This window comes from Pseudophryne corroboree, chromosome 6, assembly GCF_028390025.1.
Source record: "Pseudophryne corroboree isolate aPseCor3 chromosome 6, aPseCor3.hap2, whole genome shotgun sequence".
Lineage (NCBI taxonomy): Eukaryota > Metazoa > Chordata > Amphibia > Anura > Myobatrachidae > Pseudophryne > Pseudophryne corroboree.
This window is the reverse complement of record NC_086449.1, coordinates 472,894,533-472,915,889: the sequence shown is the minus strand read 5'-3', so window position 1 is coordinate 472,915,889 and position 21,357 is coordinate 472,894,533. Positions and strand designations below refer to the sequence as shown.

The following is a 21,357-nucleotide window of genomic DNA, read 5'->3' as shown; positions in this document are numbered from 1 at the left end:
GCACAGTTTGCTGACCACCAGTATATATAATATATAGCAGTACGGTACAGTAGGCCACTGCTCTACCTACCTCTGTGTCGTCAAGTATACTATCCATCCATTCCTGTGGTGCATTTCAGTTTTGCACAGTTTGCTGACCACCAGTATGTATAATATATAGCAGTACGGTACAGTAGGCCACTGCTCTACCTACCTCTGTGTCGTCAAGTATACTATCCATCCATACTTGTGGTGCATTTCAGTTTTGCACAGTTTGCTGACCACCAGTATATAATATATAGCAGTACGGTACAGTAGGCCACTGCTCTACCTACCTCTGTGTCGTCAAGTATACTATCCATCCAAACCTGTGGTGCATTTCAGTTTTGCAGTTTGCTGACCACCAGTATATATAATATATAGCAGTACGGTACAGTAGGCCACTGCTCTACCTACCTCTGTGTCGTCAAGTATACTATCCATCCATACCTGTGGTGCATTTCAGTTGTGCGCAGTATATATAGTAGTAGGCCATTGCTATTGATATATTACTGGCATATAATTCCACACATTAAAAAATGGAGAACAAAAATGTGGAGGGTAAAATAGGGAAAGATCAAGATCCACTTCCACCACGTGCTGAAGCTGCTGCCAATAGTCATGGCCGGGACGATGAAATGCCATCAACGTCGTCTGCAAAGGCCGATGCCCACTGTCATAGTAGAGAGCATGTAAAATAAAAAAAAATAAAGCTCAGTAAAATTACCCAAAAATCTAAATCAAAATCGTCTGAGGAGAAGCGTAAACTTGCCAATGTGCCATTTACGACACGGAGTGGCAAGGAACGGCTGAGGGCCGGGCCTATGTTCATGGCTAGTGGTTCAGCTTCACATGAGGATGGAAGCACTCATCCTCCTGCTAGAAAACTTAAAAGAGTTAAGATGGCAAAAGCACAGCAAAGAACTGTGCGTTCTTCTAAATCACAAATCCCCAAGGAGAGTCCAATTGTGTCGGTTGCGATGCCTGACCTTCCCAACACTGGACGGGAAGAGGTGGAGCCATTTGCACGCCCCCTGCAAGTGCTGGAAGGAGCACCCGCAGTCCAGTTCCTGATAGTCAAATTGAAGATGTCACTGTTGAAGTACACCAGGATGAGGATATGGGTGTTGCTGGCGCTGGGGAGGAAATTGACAAGGAGGATTCTGATGGTGAGGAGGTTTGTTTAAGTCAGGCACCCGGGGAGACACCTGTTGTCCGTGGGACGAATATGGCCATTGACATGCCTGGTCAAAATACAAAAAAAAATCACCTCTTCGGTGTGGAATTATTTCAACAGAAATGCGGACAACTGGTGTCAAGCCGTGTGTTGCCTTTGTCAAGCTGTAATAAGTAGGGGTAAGGACGTTAACCACCTAGGATCATCCTCCCTTATACGTCACCTGGAGCGCATTCATCAGAAGTCATTGACAAGTTCAAAAACTTTGGGTGACAGCGGAAGCAGTCCACTGCCAACTAAATCCCTTCCTCTTGTAACCAAGCTCCAGCAAACCACACCACCAACTCCCTCAGTGTCAATTTCCTCCTTAGACAGGAAAGCCAATAGTCCTGCAGGCCATGTCAATGTCAAGTCGGACGAGTCCTCTCCTGCCTGGGATTCCTCCGATGCATCCTTGAGTGTAACACCTACTGCTGCTGGCGCTGCTGTTGTTGCTGCTGGGAGCCGATCGTCATCCCAGAGGGGAAGTCGGAAGACCACTTGTACTACTTCCAGTAAGCAATTGACTGTCCAACAGTCCTTTGCGAGGAAGATGAAATATCACAGCAGTCATCCTGCTGCAAAGCGGATAACTCAGGCCTTGGCAGCCTGGGTGGTGAGAAACGTGTTTCCGGTATCCACCGTTAATTCACAGGGAACTAGAGAATTGATTGAGGTACTGTGTCCCCGGTACCAAATACCATCTAGGTTCCATTTCTCTAGGCAGGCGATACCGAAAATGTACACAGACGTCAGAAAAAGAGTCACCAGTGTCCTAAAAAATGCAGTTGTACCCAATGTCCACTTAACCACGGACATGTGGACAAGTGGACCAGGGCAGACTCATGACTATATGACTGTGACAGCCCACTGGGTAGATGTAATGCCTCCCACAGCAAGAACAGCAGCGGCAGCACCAGTAGCAGCATCTCGCAAACGCCAACTCGTTCCTAGGCAGGCTACGCTTTGTATCACCGCTTTACATAAAAGGCACACAGCTGACAACCTCTTACGGAAACTGAGGAACATCATCGCAGAATGGCTTACCCCAATTGGACTCTCCTGGGGATTTGTGAAATCGGACAACGCCACCAATATTGTGCGTGCATAACATCTGGGCAAATTCCAGCACGTCCCATGTTTTGCACATACATTGAATTTGGTGGTGCAGAATTATTTAAAAAATGACAGGGGCGTGCAAGAGATGCTGTCGGTGGCCCGAAGAATTGCGGGCCACTTTCGGCATTCAGCCACCGCGTGCCGAAGACTGGAGCACCAGCAAACAGTCCTGAACCTGCCCTGACATCATCTGAAGCAAGAGGTGGTAACGAGGTGGAATTCAACCCTCTATATGCTTCAGAGGATGGAGGAGCAGCAAAAGGCCATTCAAGCCTATACAGCTACCTACGATATAGGCAAAGGAGGGGGAATGCACCTGACTCAAGCGCAGTGGAGAATGATTTCAACGTTGTGCAAGGTTCTGCAACCCTTTGAACTTGCCACACGTGAAGTCAGTTCAGACACTGCCAGCCTGAGTCAGGTCATTCCCTTCATCAGGCTTTTGCAGAAGAAGCTGGAGAGATTGAAGGAGGAGCTAAAACAGAGTGATTCCGCTAGGCATGTGGGACTTGTGGATGGAGCCCTTAATTCGCTTAACCAGGATTCACGGGTGGTCAATCTGTTGAAATCAGAGCACTACATTTTGGCCACCGTGCTCGATCCTAGATTTAAAACCTACGTTGTATCTCTCTTTCCGGCAGACACAAGTCTGCAGACGTTCAAAGACCTGCTGGTGAGAAAATTGTCAAGTCAAGCGGAACGTGACCCGTCAACAGCTCCTCCTTCACATTCTCCAGCAACTGGGGCTGCGAGGAAAAGGCTAAGAATTCCGAGACCACCCGCTGGCTGTGATGCAGGGCAGTCTGGAGCGAGTGCTGACATCTGGTCCGGACTGAAGGACCTGCCAACGATTACTGACATGTCGTCTACTGTCACTGCATATGATTCTGTCACCATTGAAAGAATGGTGGAGGATTACATGAGTGACCGCATCCAAGTAGGCACGTCCGGCAGTCCGTACGTATACTGGCAGGAAAAAGAGGCAATTTGGAGGCCCTTGCACAAACTGGCTTTATTTTACCTAAGTTGCCCCCCATCCAGTGTGTACTCCGAAAGAGTGTTTAGTGCAGCCGCTCACCTTGTCAGCAATCGGCGTACGAGGTTACTTCCAGAAAATGTGGAGAAGATGATGTTCATCAAAATGAATTATAATCAATTCCTCCGTGGAGACATTCACCAGCAATTGCCTCCAGAAAGTACACAGGGACCTGAGATGGTGTATTCCAGTGGGGACGAATTAATAATCTGTGAGGAGGGGATGTACACAGTGAAAGGGGTGAGGAATCGGAGGATGATGATGAGGTGGACATCTTGCCTCTGTAGAGCCAGTTTGTGCAAGGAGAGATTGATTGCTTCTTTTTTGGTGGGGCCCAAACCAACCAGTCATTTCAGTCACAGTTGTGTGGCAGACCCTGTCGCTGAAATGATGGGTTTGTTAAAGTGTGCATGTCCTGTTTATACAACATAAGGGTGGGTGGGAGGGCCCAAGGACAATTCCATCTTGCACCTCTTTTTCTTTCATTTTTCTTTGCATCATGTGCTGTTTGGGGACTATTTTTTTGAAGTGCCATCCTGTCTGACACTGCAGTGCCACTCCTAGATGGGCCAGGTGTTTGTGTCGGCCACTTGGGTCGCTTAGCTTAGTCACACAGCTACCTCATTGCGCCTCTTTTTTTCTTTGCATCATGTGCTGTTTGGGGACTATTTTTTTGAAGTGCCATCCTGTCTGACACTGCAGTGCCACTCCTAGAGGGGCCAGGTGTTTGTGTCGGCCACTTGGGTCACTTAGCTTAGTCATCCAGCGACCTCGGTTCAAATTTTAGGACTAAAAATAATATTGTGAGGTGTGAGGTGTTCAGAAAAGACTGGAAATGAGTGGAAATTATGGTTATTGAGGTTAATAATACTATGGGATCAAAATGACCCCCAAATTCTATGATTTAAGCTGTTTTTGAGGTTTTTTTGTAAAAAAAAAAACACCCGAATCCAAAACACACCTGAATCCGACAAAAAATTTTCAGGGAGGTTTTGCCAAAACGCGTCCGAATCCAAAACACGGGCGTGGAACCGAATCCAAAACCAAAACACAAAACCCGAAAAATTTCCGGTACACATCACTAGTTTTAAGTTTATCATTATCGCTTAGTATATTTCAAAGATGATGGAAGCTTCATGCTAGCATTGTATCATTTCTTGTATAATTAATGGTCTCAGTTAAGAGTATACTTAATTAACAAAAATATAGCTTTTCTCCAGCATTTCAGCTGGAAAAAGAAATACTTTTTGTTTTCTCTGCATTTAGTTACATGAAAATGGAAGAGAAATCAGAGTTCTCCACCTTTTCATTTCCCATGCTACATTCATGCAGCCCCTATTAGATACAGTGGGGGCTGTGTAGTGCAGGAATGGTATTTATATAGATAAGGGAAGTGATGACTCTCCCAGCTTTTTAGAGAAACATAATACCACAACTGTGCTTTCTTACATGTACAAACGGACAAAAGCAGGGAAGGGGCGTTCTCTTCCTGCTTTTATCCATGGCCTGGTGGCTCCATGCTCTCCACTTCCCCAATTAACTGGCTAGCTCTGCCCTGCTGGCTCCCTCTGCTTCCCCAGCTGGCTTCGCAAAGGGAAAACAGGTTTGAAATCTCCTCACAGGGTCAGGCCATTACAGCAAGTCCAGGCACTTAAAAATTATAAATACGGTGACGAGTAGGATACCAAGCAAAAAGCGGCAATTTGTTTGTGCTGCTTTTTGCTTTGTTACTTAACTAGACCCCACAGTTTTGGAAGTACTTCCTTGTATAGTTTTGGAATATCTTTGACTTGCGTGTATAAGTGGAACATGGTGTACAACATAAGTAGAGTAGAGCACAGTAAGGTTATGTTCATATAACTGAGCCACAGTTAGATGTGGATACATCAGCAAATACAGGTTGAGTCTCCCATATCCAAAATTTCGGAATACAGGTTTTGTTTTTTTAGCAAGACTGAGATATTGACAACTTTGCTTTCAGATGGTTCAATGCAAACAAACTTTGTTATATAGTATGCTCAACATTATTAAAAATATGGTAGAACATTACATTCAAGCTATGTGTATAAGGTGTATATGACACATACTGTAAATGCAAGCTGTATTTAGACTAGGGTCCCATTGCCATGATATCTCATTATGGTACAAATATTCCAAAATGCAGAAAAATCCAAAATCCTTCGGGGTCCCAAGCATTTTGGATATGGGAGACACAAGCTGTACACCACTATGGTGTATCTCTATATCTTGTTCATGCTGGTGCAGTGATAACTAACTGGTTGACTGAATGTCTACTGCCCCCTCATGCTGATGGGAGTACATCATTAATTTGCATTGCGGCTACACTATTACATCATCTAGTCACATTACTTCATTGATATTTCAATTTAGACTATTGCAGAAAGGTTGAAAAAGGATTCCTATCTGATTTTTACAGGAGACATCAACCTTGTGATGCCTCCGACTCAACATAAGGAAGAAAGTATGCCTTTTTTCACATGCTTCATGTCTCACATACTGTACATTCGGAAAACAGATCTGCCCACCACTAAATTACCCACAATAGGTACTTTAATCCATTTGCTGCAGACAAGGAGTGGGACTCATTGTCCCAGTGGAAAAAGAAATATTCCTACTAATAAATTGTGTTGTGCCAATGCAAGATTACATCACTTGCAGTGAAGAAATGTAATGGAGGTAGGGAACTGTAAGTCTAGTATCTCCCTCACCCTGTCCTGGCAGAGAGATGGGGACACTTGTTTGAAAGAGATATGTCTCCTATTTCAATATATGTGCACCCACAGAAGCTGTTATAGAGGGGAGCTCTGTGCTGCATCTGTTACTGCAATGCTGCTGGGCACTAGGACCAAACGGGCCAGCTCCCAGAGATGTGACTCTCCCCACTGCAGTATGTTTTAACTATTCCACTGCTACCATTGCACTGCAGTATAGAGTGTGCATACAACTGGTGCACCACAACACCTAGCAACCCAAATACTTCTGTCTGTACCTGGTTAATCCAGATATCCTGTAACTGCTGTTAACTCTGTGTTGACTTGTTCCTGTTTGTACTGCACAGTACATGGATAAAACAGATGTAGCCACGCTTACCTTTTGCTCGATGCGAACGGATCGCAGCATAGCTGGCTTGACTATGGGGGCCTGCAACTATAACGTGCACATCCATAAGAATTAATGGCGCGATCACCGGCTGCAAAATGTAGAAAGCCACGATGCAGCATACCAGATTGCAGCAAAGATGAGCATGGCTAGATCTGATACCATCCTATGGTTAAGTTGATCTGCTGTGTGAACGCACATCCCTGCTACCTACCATTGCAATGTCTGCCAAGAGAAGCATCTACCTGGTGATGAGTGTAATCACCAGACAATTACCATTACACTGCAGAAAAATTATGGAGTCAAAGATGGGGAATGATCTCCCATCCTGGATTCCACTAACTCTGGGGAACCCACAGTCTGTAAGGCAAAGGGGAAGGGAAGGAAGGGAGTCATCTATTTGTAATGATGCAGTCCCCTAGTATCTAATAGTTACAATTTTCATAGATTCTGGAGAAGGACTGAATGTGACCTATCGCCTATCTACTGGCCTATATTACCTTATATGGGCATATGTGGGGACAGCATGTGGCTGTAAGTGTAGGCCAGTATATGTCCCCTCTTTCAAATGATGTGCCCACTTAGAAATCTAATGTAATGTTATAGGCTTTCTAATTTTAAAAGTGACATGTCTTGCTGGACTATTATATTATTCCAATAAATTGTAAGTGTTAAAATGTAGATGGTGAAGCTCACTAAAATAAAAAAGTAGTAGCCTTTTCTAGAGCAGAATAAATAATTATGTCTTTATTGAGAGTTGGAAAAAAATACATTGATAAAGTAAATAATAATATTGATACACTGTACTAATATTGTAAGAAGAAGAAGACCGGGTAAGAGTGGGACAACACTGGCCACAACTGAAGGTACACGAAAACCTATGTAGACAAGCTAGGTGACGCTGCTGATTAAGACTGCCAGTATTGTTTGCAACTTTAGTTAAGCCTATCAGCATTTATGACCATTTACAGGCACAGACTCTGGTATCCAACAAACGTATTTAATATAGTGTATCAATATTATTATTTACTTGATCAACTTCTCTCAGATTGCTCTGTATTTGATTTGTATCATGATATGTTTGTTCACATAGATGTGTATTGCAGAGTTTAAAACACATTCAAGAGTACATATGTTACAGTACTAAATTTATATGGTTAATTTATATACTACAACATATTTTGGAAACGTTGCATTTGCTATGTTGGGAGAGAAAAAAAACTATTCGGTGTATACAGCATTTACTAATGTTGGATTATGTATTTGATTTTAATGAAATCTAATCAAATCGACAGTCTTTTTCACTGTCCGTAGCGTTCATTTACTAAATGACCAATTTTTAAATTGATTTCCAGCGCCCCCAGCTACACCTGCGTTTTTACCACCACTCCCCCATCAATGGCCACAAACAGATCCTGTCAATCACTCTGTGTGAAGATAAGCACTGCGAGCGGCATCACTATTAGGCTTTGGTACATGTGCAGGGCAAAGCATATGCATACGCAATTTACCAATATTCGCTCAATTGCAAAAACATCGGCATAGTGTCCATCATCTCTACTTTTATAGGCATCATAATGAAAATCAGAACAAATAGGCTGAGTGCTCGGTGAATGGTGGTGTAAACGATTGTCAGCAGCAGCTGGAAAAGGGAAAAGCCAATCCCTAGGATTTACAATGTGAACAACAAAAACAGGTTGCGCTTGACAAAACCAAAAAATATGAATATTTATTGTAATAAAAGTATTTACAACAATTCTCCCGGGAGTATGATAAAAACAAATCAATATGACATAATAATCTGCTCAAATAGAATACCCCTGAGCTTTGATAATTAATTAATTAAAAAGGTACTTTCTATGCAAAGAATGCCTAATGCTGTTTGATGCGAACTACAAATGGTTAAAAAAGAATTTGTAACATTGATGGTGAACTAAAAAATAAACTGCAGATCTGTATACAGAAAAATGAAACTCACTTAATCCGTGAAAACAAAGTCCCAAGAAATGTCTTACATCTATAGCAGCACGTGACAGTTTCAATGATCTTTAAATGATGTGGAATCTTAAATGAATAAACAATGTCCGAGTGATATAGAAATAAACTGTGCAGATACACAATTACCCACTGTGATGATGGCAGCAGAGAGAGCCCGGAGTGATGTCGTCTCGGTCAGCCGCTATGCCCCTGCATGGGGACGGGAGAGCAGGGTCCGCACTGAGCCGTCGGGCCAAGATGGAATGCAGCCCTGCACCCTGGCGGCTGATGCTGGTACTTCTCTGGCGGCTAAGCTGTTACCTGTGCGGCCCGATGCCAGCGGGCTCTCACCAATAGCGGCACGACGGGACTCCCACGGTCAGCTCAGAAGGAGCCTCTCTGTTGTTCACCTATGCAAAGGTGAGATGATGATGGAGTCACAGGGTGTCTGCAGTGTTTGTAGACTGCAGTCAAACACACTGGTAGTGATGGTGTGGTAACTGAATTATCACACAGAGCTCCAGGTGGGCTTTGCTGAGAAGCACAGCTGCCGTGATGAAATGACTCCAATAGCCGGTGTCTGGCTGTGAGCTGAATAATGAACAGCCGCCGTGGCCGTGCTCGTGCTGCAGCTAATCCTTTGTGATAGAATAGTCTCAGGGGTATACAGGAATGAGGGAGAATAACCTGTATCCTTAACGCGTTTCAACGCCAGCAGGGCGTCTTTTTCCAAAAGGCAGGTATTTGTTTTTTAGTTCACCATCAATGTTACGAATTCTTTTTTAACCATTTGTAGTTCGCATCAAACAGCATTAGGCATTCTTTGCATAGAAAGTACCTTTTAATTAATTAATTAATTATCAAAGCTCATGGGTATTCTATTTGAGCAGATTATTATGTCATATTGAATTGTTTTTATCATACTCCTGGGAGAATTGTTGTAAATACTTTTATTACAATAAATATTCATATTTTTTTGATTGTCAAGCGCAACCTGGTTTTTGTTGTTCACATCATAATGAAAATGAAGCAATAGAATGTTGTCTAGTAACTAAAAATCGCCTGTCTGCTATTAGTCGATTTTGTGTTCTGTTTATGTTTCATTTTCATATCGAATGATAGTAAATCAGGGGATCCTATATTCATCTACGTATAAGTACAGATGTTTTGCAGATATTCGAATTTGAATGGGATTTGGTTTTATATTAGATTTTACATAAAATTTTGCCTTTAGTAAATCTCCACCTTGCTGAAAACCAAATGCAAATTAAATGCTAAACCACCAAAACCCCAAAATTGAGCATTAGTAAATATACCCCATGGTGTTGTCTGACAAGTTAATGTCTTCTGGGGGAAAAAAAAAAAAAGAGTGAAGTGGAGGCACAAGTGAAGGAACTGGGCTTGGCACAAGTAAGAAAGCCCTCAGCAATGAAAATAGGATTTTAATTACCTACCGGTAAATCCTTTTCTCGTAGTCCATAGAGGATACTGGGGTCCATTTAGTACCATGGGGTATAGGCCCTCATTCCGAGTTGATCGCTCGCTAGCTACTTTTAGCAGCCAACCAAACGCATAGTCGACACCCACGGGGGAGTGTATTTTTCGCTTTGCAAATGTGCGAACGGATTTGCAGCCGAGCTCTGCAAAAACATTTTATGCAGCTTCTGAGTAGGTCTGGACTTACTCAGCCGCTGCGATCACTTCAGCGTGTTCGTGTCCGGAATTGACGTCAGACACTCGCCATGCAAACGCCTAGACACGCCTGCGTTTCTCCAACCACTCCTGGAAAACGGTCAGTTGACACCCAGAAATGCCCTCTTCCTGCAAATCTCCTTGCGAACGCCTGTGTGAATGGAATCGTCGTAGAAACCATCGCTGGGTAATGAACCGCTGTGTACTCGTACGACGCGCCTGCATACGCAAGCGCAGATAAGCCCCATTCTGCCACGATCGCTGCGCTGCGAAAAGCCATAGCGAGCAATCAACTCGGAATAGATGGGTCCACTAGGAGCCATGGGCACTTTAAGAAGTTGATAGTGTGGGCTGGCTCCTCCCTCTATGCCCCTCCTACCAGACTCAAGCTAGAAAACTGTGCCCGAGGAGAGGGACATACTTTGAGAGAAGGATAGATAAGTTTAGTGGTGAGATTCTGAACCAGCACACATAACAAGAGGAAAGCCAAGCTAACCAAACTTGAAACAGGAACAGCAACGGCTGAACTAACATTACTTAACCAAGTAACAGTGCAGGACGAACGAAGCATTGGGCGGGTGCCCAGTATCCTCTACGGACTACGAGAAAAGGATTTACCGGTAGGTAATTAAAATCCTATTTTCTCTTACGTCCTAGAGGGGTCCATTTAGTATCATGGGGATGTACCAAAGCTCCCAAACCGGGTGGGAGAGTTCTGAGGTTCCTGCAGAACTGATTGACCAAACTGAAGGTCCTCAGAGGCCAAAATGTCAAACTCGCAGAACTTAGCAAATGTGTTCGAACCTGACCAAGTAGCTGCTCGGCAGAGCTGTAAAGCCGAGACACCCCAGGCAGCTGACCAGGAAGAACCCACCGACCTAGCAGAGTAGGCCTGTACAGATTTTGGACATGGCAAACTTGCCATGGAATAAGCATGCTGGATAGTAAGTCTGATCCAGTGTGCAATAGTTGAAGCAGGACACCCAATTTTATTGGGATCACAAAGAACAAACAGCAAGTCTGTCTATCTGTGACGAGCTGTTCTTTTCACATAAACCTTCAAAGCCCTCACAACATCCAAAGACTTTGAAGTAGCAGAGGTGTCGGTGACAACCGGGACCACAGTAGGTTTGTTGATGTGAAACGCAGACACCACTTTAGGAAGAAATTGCTGACGAGTTCAGAGTTCAGCTCTGTCCTCATGGAAAATGAAATAGGGACTTTTGTGAGACAAAGCCCCCAGCTCCGACACACGTCTTTCTGAAGCCAAGGCCAACAGTGTGACGGTCTTTGAAGTAAGATATTTTACGTCCACCTCCTGTAACGGCTCAAATCAGTCCGATTGGAGGAAATGCAGTACCACATCGAGATCCCAAGGTGCCATGGGATTCAGAAAGGGAGGTTGGATGCGCAGAACACCTTTCTAGAACGTCTGGACCTCAGGGAGAGAAGCAAATTGTTTCTGAAAGAAAATGGATAAGGCCGAAATCTGGACTTTTATGGAGCCCAGAAGGAGGCCCACATCCACTACTGCTTGTAGAAAAAGCAGGAACCGTCCTAGGGGTAAATTTACTAAGATGGGAGTTCTATTTAAGATGGGATGTTGCCCATAGCAACCAATCAGATTCTACTTCTCATTTATCTAGACCCTTCTAGAATACCTGGAATCTGATTGGTTGCTATGGGCAATTTCCCGTCTTAAATAGAACTCCCATCTTAGTAAATTTATCCCCTAGATGGAATTCCACCGCAGAAAATGTTCTGCTCTCACAACAAGAGACGTATTTCTTCCAAATACGATGGTAATGCTTAGACGTTACCGCCTTCCTGGCTTGGATCATAGTCAGAATAAGCTTGTAGGAATCCCTCTCCTGGCTAGAATCAGCCGTTCAACTTCCATGCCGTCAAACGTATCCGCGGTAAGTCCTGATAGACGAATGGGCCCTGTTGGAGAAGATCCTCGCGAAGAGGTAGAGGCCACGGAACTTCGCGGAGCATCTCCAGAAGGTCCGCGTACCAGGCCCTTCTTGGCCAGTCCGGAGCAATTAGGATTGCTTGAACTTTTTCCCTTTTTATTCTCTTTAGAATTCTCAGAGGAAGTGGAGGAAACACGTACACCATCTGATAGACCCATGGAGTGGTCAGGGCATCTACGGCCATCCGCCTTTGGGTCTCTCGACCTAGAACAATACTGCCTGAGCTTCTTGTTGAGATGAGAGGCCATCATGTCGATCTGTGGATAACCTCATCGACTTGTCAAGCACCTGAACACTTCCGGGTGAAGGCCCCACTCCCCCGGGTGCAGGTTGTGTCTGCTGAGGTAGTCTGCTTTCCAGTTGTCTACTCCCGGAAGGAAGACCGCTGACAATGCCACAGCGTTTTTCTCTGCCCAGAGGAGAATTCTTGATACCTCTGACATTGCTGCCTGCTTTTCGTTCCGCCCTGTTGGAACTCCAGTCTGTAGCCCTGTGAAACAAGATTTATGACCCAGGGATCCTGGCACGAATTTGACCAGATTTGACTGAATAATTGTAGGCGTGCTCCCACCTGACAAACTTCCAGGCATTGCGGTCCACCGTCATGCTGAAGTTTTTGAGGAAGCAGAGCCTGAGCTCTGTTCCCGAGCACCTGCTGTTGCTGGTTTACGTGGTTTACCTCTTGCGCCGCTGGAGGACGTAGAAGCACCTCTTGATTTGCCCTTGAACTTGGCCGTTCGAAAGGACTGTAACTTAGAAGTATTCTTGGTTGGGGGTGGTTGCGGAAGGAAGATACGTAGACTTACCCGCAGTAGCTGTGAAGATCCATTTGTCTAATTCATCTCCGAACAAGGCCTTGTGAATGGTAGGCCTTCCACGCCTTTCCTGGAATCTGCCTCAGCAGTCCACTGGCGTAGCCACAAGCCCTTGCATGCCGACACTGCCATAGCGGTGGTGCGTGCATTAAGCACGCCTATTTCCTTTACGGCTTCCGCCATAAAGTTCGCAGAGTCCTGTATATGCTGCAGGAGTAAGACAGTGGCATCCAATCACAGCTGCAGTGTCTCACTCTCACAGTGGCCATGGACCCTCCCCTCGTTTTCTGTGAATGACGCTGGCGTGCGTGCCAGCGCCATTTACAGCAGCGCCGCAGAGGAGAGTACAGAAAAAGAGGAAAGTGAAGACAAAAAAACCCGGCAAGTAAAGTATTGTAAAGCAGGACTGAGGGGCATGATGGGGATAAAATCAGGACTGAGGGGCATGATGGGGATAAAAGCAGGACTGAGGGGCATGATGGGGATAAAAGCAGGACTGAGGGGCGTGATGGGGATAAAAGCAGGACTGAGGGGCGTGATGGGGATAAAGGCAGGACTGAGGGGCATGATGGGGATAAAAGCAGGACTGAGGGGCATGATGGGGATAAAAGCAGGACTGAGGGGCATGATGGGGATAAAAGCAGGACTGAGGGGCAAGATGGGGATAAAAGCAGGACTGAGCGGCGTGATGGGGATAAAGGCAGGACTGAGGGGCATGATGGGGATAAAAGCAGGACTGAGGGGCATGATGGGGATAAAAGCAGGACTGAGGGGCATGATGGGGATAAAAGCAGGACTGAGGGGCAAGATGGGGATAAAAGCAGGACTGAGGGGCGTGATGGGGATAAAGGCAGGACTGAGGGGCATGATGGGGCTAAAAGCAGGACTGAGGGGCATGATGGGGATAAAAGCAGGACTGGGGGAGCATAACGGTCATCATTTTATTTATTATCCTGTCTGTTTTGAAAATAAGCCCTATCCCGAAAATAAGCCCTATGGTGTTTTTTGGACCGAAAAAAAAAAATAAGACAGTGTCTTATTATCGGGGAAACACGGTAGCAAAAATAGAGGAAGGGGCCAAACAAAAACATCTATTGATATTCTACATCACTTCCATAAAGCATATAAATGGCACAGGTCACGTGTAAATTATATGTAGGGAAACAAATCTGCATAATACCCACAAATACAATTTAATAATAAACATTGTTACCTATTAATATTTTATTCCATCATATTACAAATCACTGGGAACTTTAAAGTGGCCTTAAATATTTTTAGCTACAGGCTCAAGAAGGCTGTCATTGGACTATTATTTTAGTCACACTAAATATCATATACTAATATTGCACATATAAGAAAATGCAATCAAAATATAAATGCTACAACACATTAAAAACAACTTGTTGCAATATACTTAATAGCCAAGCTTTCTCTTAGCACAATACAAAATGTGTTTTATTATTTTGTAACTTTTCTCTTCTTGTGACGATAAATCAATGTAACATGATAATCTTTCTCTGTAATAGGATTATGTGGTAAAACTATGTGAGATCTTTTCAGCTTAAATGTTGAGCCGCCAGACTGAGAGGACAAGTAAGGAGCAAAGTTCACTCACTAAGATTCTCCAGGAGCTGTTTGCAGTCATCTGTTGCTACATCATGCACTGTCCTGCTGCATTTATCTTTCATTTCTGGCTCCAACCCAGAGTGGTTGCACAGGATTTCTAAGCAATCCTGGAAAAGACAGATTAGATGGAACAGAAAGATTACACACCAACGCCTGTTTAAGAACAATAAATAAAAAGTCTTCTCTGATCTACACTACTACTATCACTACCACCACTACTACTACTACTACCACTACTGTATTTTAGAAACACGGGCAGTTTATAGCCATCCTGGCATGCAGTAATGACTAATGGGCATATTTATCAAAATTATTTTTAATAAAATAATGTAAAAAAGGGTATTTTTACACCCATTTTACATTATTTTAGTATCACCTGAATGTACTTATGGTCACTTGTAGAAGAATTGTTTTTTGTAACCAAGTCACATTGCCCATACTTGTAATGGGAAATGCGATCTGCTACAATTTACTAAAATTAAATTGTAAAAAAATACCGGAGGGAACCCTTTGATAATAACACTCCTGCAGAGTCTTCTCTGCCTACTGGCAGTGAAGACTGAGCTCAGATCTGTCCCCTGTGATCAGCAATGTGTTTCTGATAGACACGCTGGCTGAGCACTGTGTAAAAAATAATAATAATAATAATAATAATAATAATAATAAGTAATACTTACCTGCATCCAGGGACCAGTGATCCATGTCAGCAGCCAGTCATCTGATTGCTCTGCCCCTGTTGTGGCCCCCGATGCAGTAAAGTGATGCTGTGAACCTGGCATCTTACTTTACAGCACCAGGGGTCACAGTAGAGTGCAGGATCGCCGACCACTGGTCCTGGCTGTAGGTAAGTACAAGCAGAGGGGTTTGCAGGGTTTAGCCAGCAGTAGCGCATGCATGGTCACATGCTCAGGGTATTTTAAACAAAAAAACAAAAATAAATAAATACTGAGAAATTCTGCTTGAGGATTTGCAGGGACAGAGTTTTCTCACAAGCTTTGTCCCTGCATGAGGTTTTTTATCATCCCACCGATGTATTCAAATATCGCATTGCAGATTTGGGTGAATTTACCACATCACATACGATCAGAGATGTGGTTGTGATAAATATGCCCAAAAAGGAGAGATCAGCTGCCTTATTGTCTTTCTGAGTGGAAGCAGACACACTGCCTGGGGCAGCAGGCTACTTACAGTGGCTGCCATTTTTTTTCTTGTTTCCATTTTCTTAAAATAATGCAACATTTAGTCATTTTGATTCTAATTTTCCTATTTTTGAAGTGCAAGGAGTAAGTATGTTTGTGAATACTTGCCTGCCACTGTAAAATAATATCAGAATTATAGTGTACACAACATTTCTTTTGTTTACACTGATGTAATGTGCTGGTCATTGGAGCTATGTATGAGATGAAGTTGGGGAGATGAGACCACACAGGAAATGTGGCCTATAGGGCAACCCTTTATATCTAGTACTGAGTGGATGTTTAAGTCCAATGTACTGTCAAGAAATTAACATTACGGCATTGTTTTGTAGACAAGCTACGTGGTTTATTACATGTGATCCAAAAAACTACCAGTAATTATTTAGTAATAATTACAACAGCTTCATATTAAAACAAACATGAGAAAAAGAATATATAAAAGCAGATTAGTAAAGAAGATGGGAAATTATTCTGATGTCTGCACATAAGCTTATCAACAGAATCCACTGATGAGCTGCATTCTGATACTGCTTTGGGCTGTTTTCTGGAGACGGAATCGCTTCTCCAGCAGGAATGATATATTATTCATACATGTACTGTACTGTGACAGTCATAAATAAATTAAAAATCTTAATGCTCCAGCACGAAGTAAATCATGCCCATGTTTTAGCAATATACAGTATATGTTAGACAAAATAATAAATGCATACAATAACCCATGCATATCTCAATTTATAAACTACTACAGCAATGGAAAATATATACTAGGAGTACAGAACATTTGACATTCAGGTGCAACTAAACTTTATATTAAAAGTAGAGATGAGCGGATTCGGTTTTACTCGGTTCTCAAAACGGCATCTTATTGGCTATCCAAAACACGTGACATCCGTGAGCCAATAAGATGCCTTTTTGAGAAACGAGTAAAACCGAACCCGCTCATCTCTAATTAAAAGATGCCCCAAAAGCTAGCATATAAAAAAAAAAACCTCAGACTGGGAACACTTTGCCATATCTAGGTATTTTCTGGTTAGGCCAAGAAACCAGTTTGCAAAGCGACTCCGTGCTTCTTATTTCCGGATAGACCTCTAATATTCTGCAGATTTGTTATTTTAATTAGTACTGTAACTATTTTCAGTTAAGGCAACCTGTTCAGCGGGCCTTTGTTGATATTACATGCAAACAGGTAATCTTCCAGGAAAACTAATTAGAACTGATACCTTAAATCCTCGTGATGCAGCAAAATGAGCAGCTGTCCATCCCTCGCTATCTGCACTATTGATAAGTGTTGCAGAAACGACAGGTTTCAGTTTACGGTTGTCCATGTTCTTCATATCATAAAGTCTCACTTCAAATTCCTCATTAGAATCACAGCGACTTCCACTATACATGAGGAGCTTAATGCAGTTTGTGCTTCCAGAACATGCAGCAGCATGAAGTGGTGTCCAACCATTCTGGAAAGGCACAGAGTAACAAGTCTGTATTAATAAGGCTATCTGAAATCAAAACAAACATTAACACTTTACACCAAGGATAATCATTTGCTCCACCCCGCAAAGATAAGGATGCAAACAAAATGTAATTCTATCTTTATTCTATATAACAAAATTTACACATGCAGCTGAAACGCTTTTCGATTTGTGTAAATCTTGTCAGGAACAATCTATGCAAGACAAAAGCCATTTGTGATATAATAAGAAATTAGCAAAACAAGATATTGGCCATAGTGAAATATCATACCACCATTTCAGGCTGCAGCCAAGTTTGGGAACCACTCCGCAACATGCCCCCTTTGTGGCCCTATCTCACACCGGATGCATGGATTTTTGTATGTAGTCCTATGAGGCGTTGTGAACAAAAATCTCCAAGTCAAGAGTTACCGTAAGTGCAGCAAATAGCCACACTTACTCGCAGGTAATTGAACTGAATCCTAGGAGTCATTAGCTAACTAAACGTGTGATTTCAACACAAAGCCAGTCTAGTGGAACTACAAGTCCCAGCTTTTCGGAAATGACAAGGGATCTTGCTGTGGGGACTTTGAGATAGTTGTTGTTCATCACTTACCAATGTATAACATTAATGTGGAAATCCTTAAAGTACAGCATCCCCAATTAAAAGCATGCAGAAAATAACTTATGAGCTCCAACCCACCAGTGCACTATCGATAGTGAGAACGTATTGTCTAATGCAGAGTGTGGTGTGTGTGTGTAAGCCATTTGTGATACTGCTGCTTATGTTGCCATGACTGAGATTACAAATGCCTGTTTGTTATTTGTACTCAGAAGTAAGGTATTAGAAAGGAAACGCAGAATAAAGCAGGTTCACGTGTTATGCTTTTTCTGCTGATTACTGCCTTACATGCCCTCTAGAGGATTTATGTACATTACTGACTGTTCAATTTATCTCGCTATGCCCATTTTTCTTGTATTGATCTTACAAAGTTAATTTTGATATAAAATGCATAAAAGCAGTAGTGGCTGTGAGACTTTGCAGACAGCAGGTGAAAATCATATGGAGGAGCAATGTCAATCTGGGATCCACAAACATTATCCAGAGAAGCTCTGAAGGCCGCCCCAGAGACTAGACTTGTAAATACTTACTGATGTTTAACACATGTTGACTGGATCTAGTCAGCAGGAAAGTGTACCTGGAAATTGTGTTAAAACACTGACACATAATGTAAGCAGCTTCCATGCTCTAAAATTGTTCTTCGTGACATGAAAGTATTAATATCTCAAACAGAATAAACCAGAAATAAGGCTAAAGCCAGGCGCTTAGAGAGCAAGGCTTGGCCAGAAATTAATAATGTATTTTGGATTGGATAGTACAGGACAGAAGCAGTAAACGCAGTAACATACTTTTCCTGAGTAGGGAACTGCTGCAAACGCAACACAAATATTTTAGGATTTACTCCGATTCCAGAATTTCCAGATAATAGAAGGCCAACTTCATATACATGTATCCATATAAAAGCACAGAGAGACTAGCACTGTCATGACCAAAACAGAATATAATGCACAGTAATGATGTACAAAGCTCATCATTACAATGACAATATTAAATTGTCCCTGATCACATGATTTCTGCAATGGCATGAGATGAAAAATTAAATATAATACAAATTCAGTCAAATGTTCCATCCAGCAATCATTCCAGTTATAATATTAAAATTCCTCATATCAACATAAAAATTACAATTGCTAAAGTTTGCTTTGTGAATAAAAAAGCTACTGAGTTTCAGAATATGAGAACACTTTAGGGTTATATCCATGACAAATATATAGATGATAAAACATGAATGTGGATGTTACTTATGTTATGCATATAAGTATAAAGTTGGCACAATACTGCGACAATACTATTCTCTTTACGCCACTTCTCCATTCTGTCAATCCATACATTGGCTTCTTGTTCACTACAGAAGAAAACTGAATTTCCTAACCCTTGCTCATCCAACCCTCCCCCGCCTCAACACCTGAGACTTCTTCTCACTTGATACTCCATCTCTGCCAATGACCAATGCCTTTACTCCACACTAATATTCACATTCAACTCCAACTTCCAAAAGTTCTCTCATGACTGTTTCCTAAATATGGGGAATATTCTTCCTTAAATCCAACCCATGCAAAGCAAACCAGTCTCTTACCCAATTCCACTTTCGCTAGCCCAGCCTGCCTTTGACCACATTTGCATTCCATGATATTTTGCAATTGGGAAGCCTTTAATTATTTATATACAATGCAGGATTTTGCGATATGAGCGTTCTGTTTTATAACCTGTTAGACAGGGATTAGACTGACCTATTACAGATCTTAGGTTCTCATAACAGTGCTGAAATTATGTGATTAGGGCAAACTAATGTTGTTGATTCACAAATAAATTCTATGCATTTATAATGTGCATTACATTGCAATTTGTATATCAAACAAATATATATATATATACAGGTTGAGTAAAGTGATTTATATGTTTTAGGGATATTCGATTACTTTATGCTTATTGAGATGTCACCGACGTTCTAATAAAGACAGCAATAAACGTAAAGACATATCACACTTAAAAGTAAAAGCTATCATTTAAGATCTTATATTATACTTTAAAAATAAATATTGATGTCATTAATACATTTTTAATTCTGTCATCAACTATTAACCATTCATTGTGTCTCTTCAAAACAAAAAGTTCCGAATTAGTCAATAAAAATCTGCCATACTGATTTGTAAAAATAGCAACAAATTAACAATTACAGGTGAAAATCTCTCATCTCATCCACATTATGGGGAAAATTCAATTGTCCCCAACACATTTTTGTGCAAAAAACAAACAGGGTATTATCACAATTTTTACCTGATGATTCATATTTGACTATTCAATTAAACCCTGTTTTGTTTTGCGCAAAAATATTCCCATTTTCTTGCAAAAACACAAATGATCCGGGACAAGTACCAGGACCTATGTGTTTTTGCAAAACAACAGGGCTGTTTATCGCAGATTTTTTTTCCCCGCCCGCCTCTGGCAAAAAAGAAACCCCCGATAAGTGCATCCGGCAGTCACACTTTGGGGACAATTGAATATCCTTGGGAGAGGGGGGGGGGGAGGGGGAGATTGGCTGGGTCCAATTAGCCACGGTATATTACCACAATTACAGATGCTCCTCTTACATATTTGCTCCGTGCACTACATGCCGCGTTACACATAACGCGGAAGTGCCATGCGAAAAAAGCATTTTTGTTTTGTTCCACGAAAATGTATACTAGACGCAAAGTAATGTAATTAAAATGATATGCAGCACGCCTATATTCTGTGTATGAGTGCGACTGCATTTGCATACAAAATGCTATGCTACAGTGTTTTCAAGGAAAACAATAACGTGGCATTTCGGATGCAGATAGAGCCGATATAGAGTTCCGCCACGGCATGGCGTGACATCAAGGGCTGTTTAGCGTGACTGCAGCAAGGATGTAAGAGGACACATCTGTAATTGAATATCACCCTATGTACAATGTTTAACGTCCCATGTAATAATAATAATAATAATAATAATAATAATAATAATAATAATAATAGAAAATTCACATTTGTTGCAATACTTCGATCAGCTCCAGAGTCCAGCAAAAGTTTAACAGTTTCATAATTTCCATTTTTACAAGCCAGATATAACGGGGTTTGTCCTCCAGCAGCAAAATTGATGTCAGCATGGTGTGCCAGCAATGCTTCGACGCATCTATGGAAAAGAGGGAAACAGATTACAATTAATAAACAGACATTTTTACGAGACAGCCATTATGAAGGGGCATTAATTGTTTGCCATCCCCTATCACACTTCTAAACGCTATTCTGATACTAGGCTCATCTGCCTGATATGCATTAAATATCTTTAAAGCAATTCTAGAATGTAATCTTAGCTATACAAGGTGAGCCAAAATTTTCCTAATACTGTACCTTATGTTTTTTTTTTTTAATCATGCCTTAAAAATGACATTGATTGTATTTTTACGTAGGATTTCTATTACCATTTGTCTTTGTTAATATGTGAGGTACACTGTCAACAACATGTCTATCA

At 42.1% G+C, this 21,357-nt stretch overlaps 1 protein-coding gene across 1 annotated transcript in view; it reads right to left on the bottom strand.

The window, feature by feature from the left end:
* Positions 1 to 21,357, bottom strand: part of CTTNBP2 (cortactin binding protein 2) — a 164,779-nt gene that overhangs the window by 53,416 nt on the left and 90,006 nt on the right. Inside the window, exons 7-9 of the mRNA XM_063927221.1 lie at positions 20,871 to 21,018; positions 17,015 to 17,248; positions 14,588 to 14,705 (exon numbers count right to left, since the gene is read on the bottom strand). Coding sequence (XP_063783291.1) covers positions 14,588 to 14,705; positions 17,015 to 17,248; positions 20,871 to 21,018 — 500 coding nt within the window. The remainder of the gene's footprint in view (positions 1 to 14,587; positions 14,706 to 17,014; positions 17,249 to 20,870; positions 21,019 to 21,357) is intronic.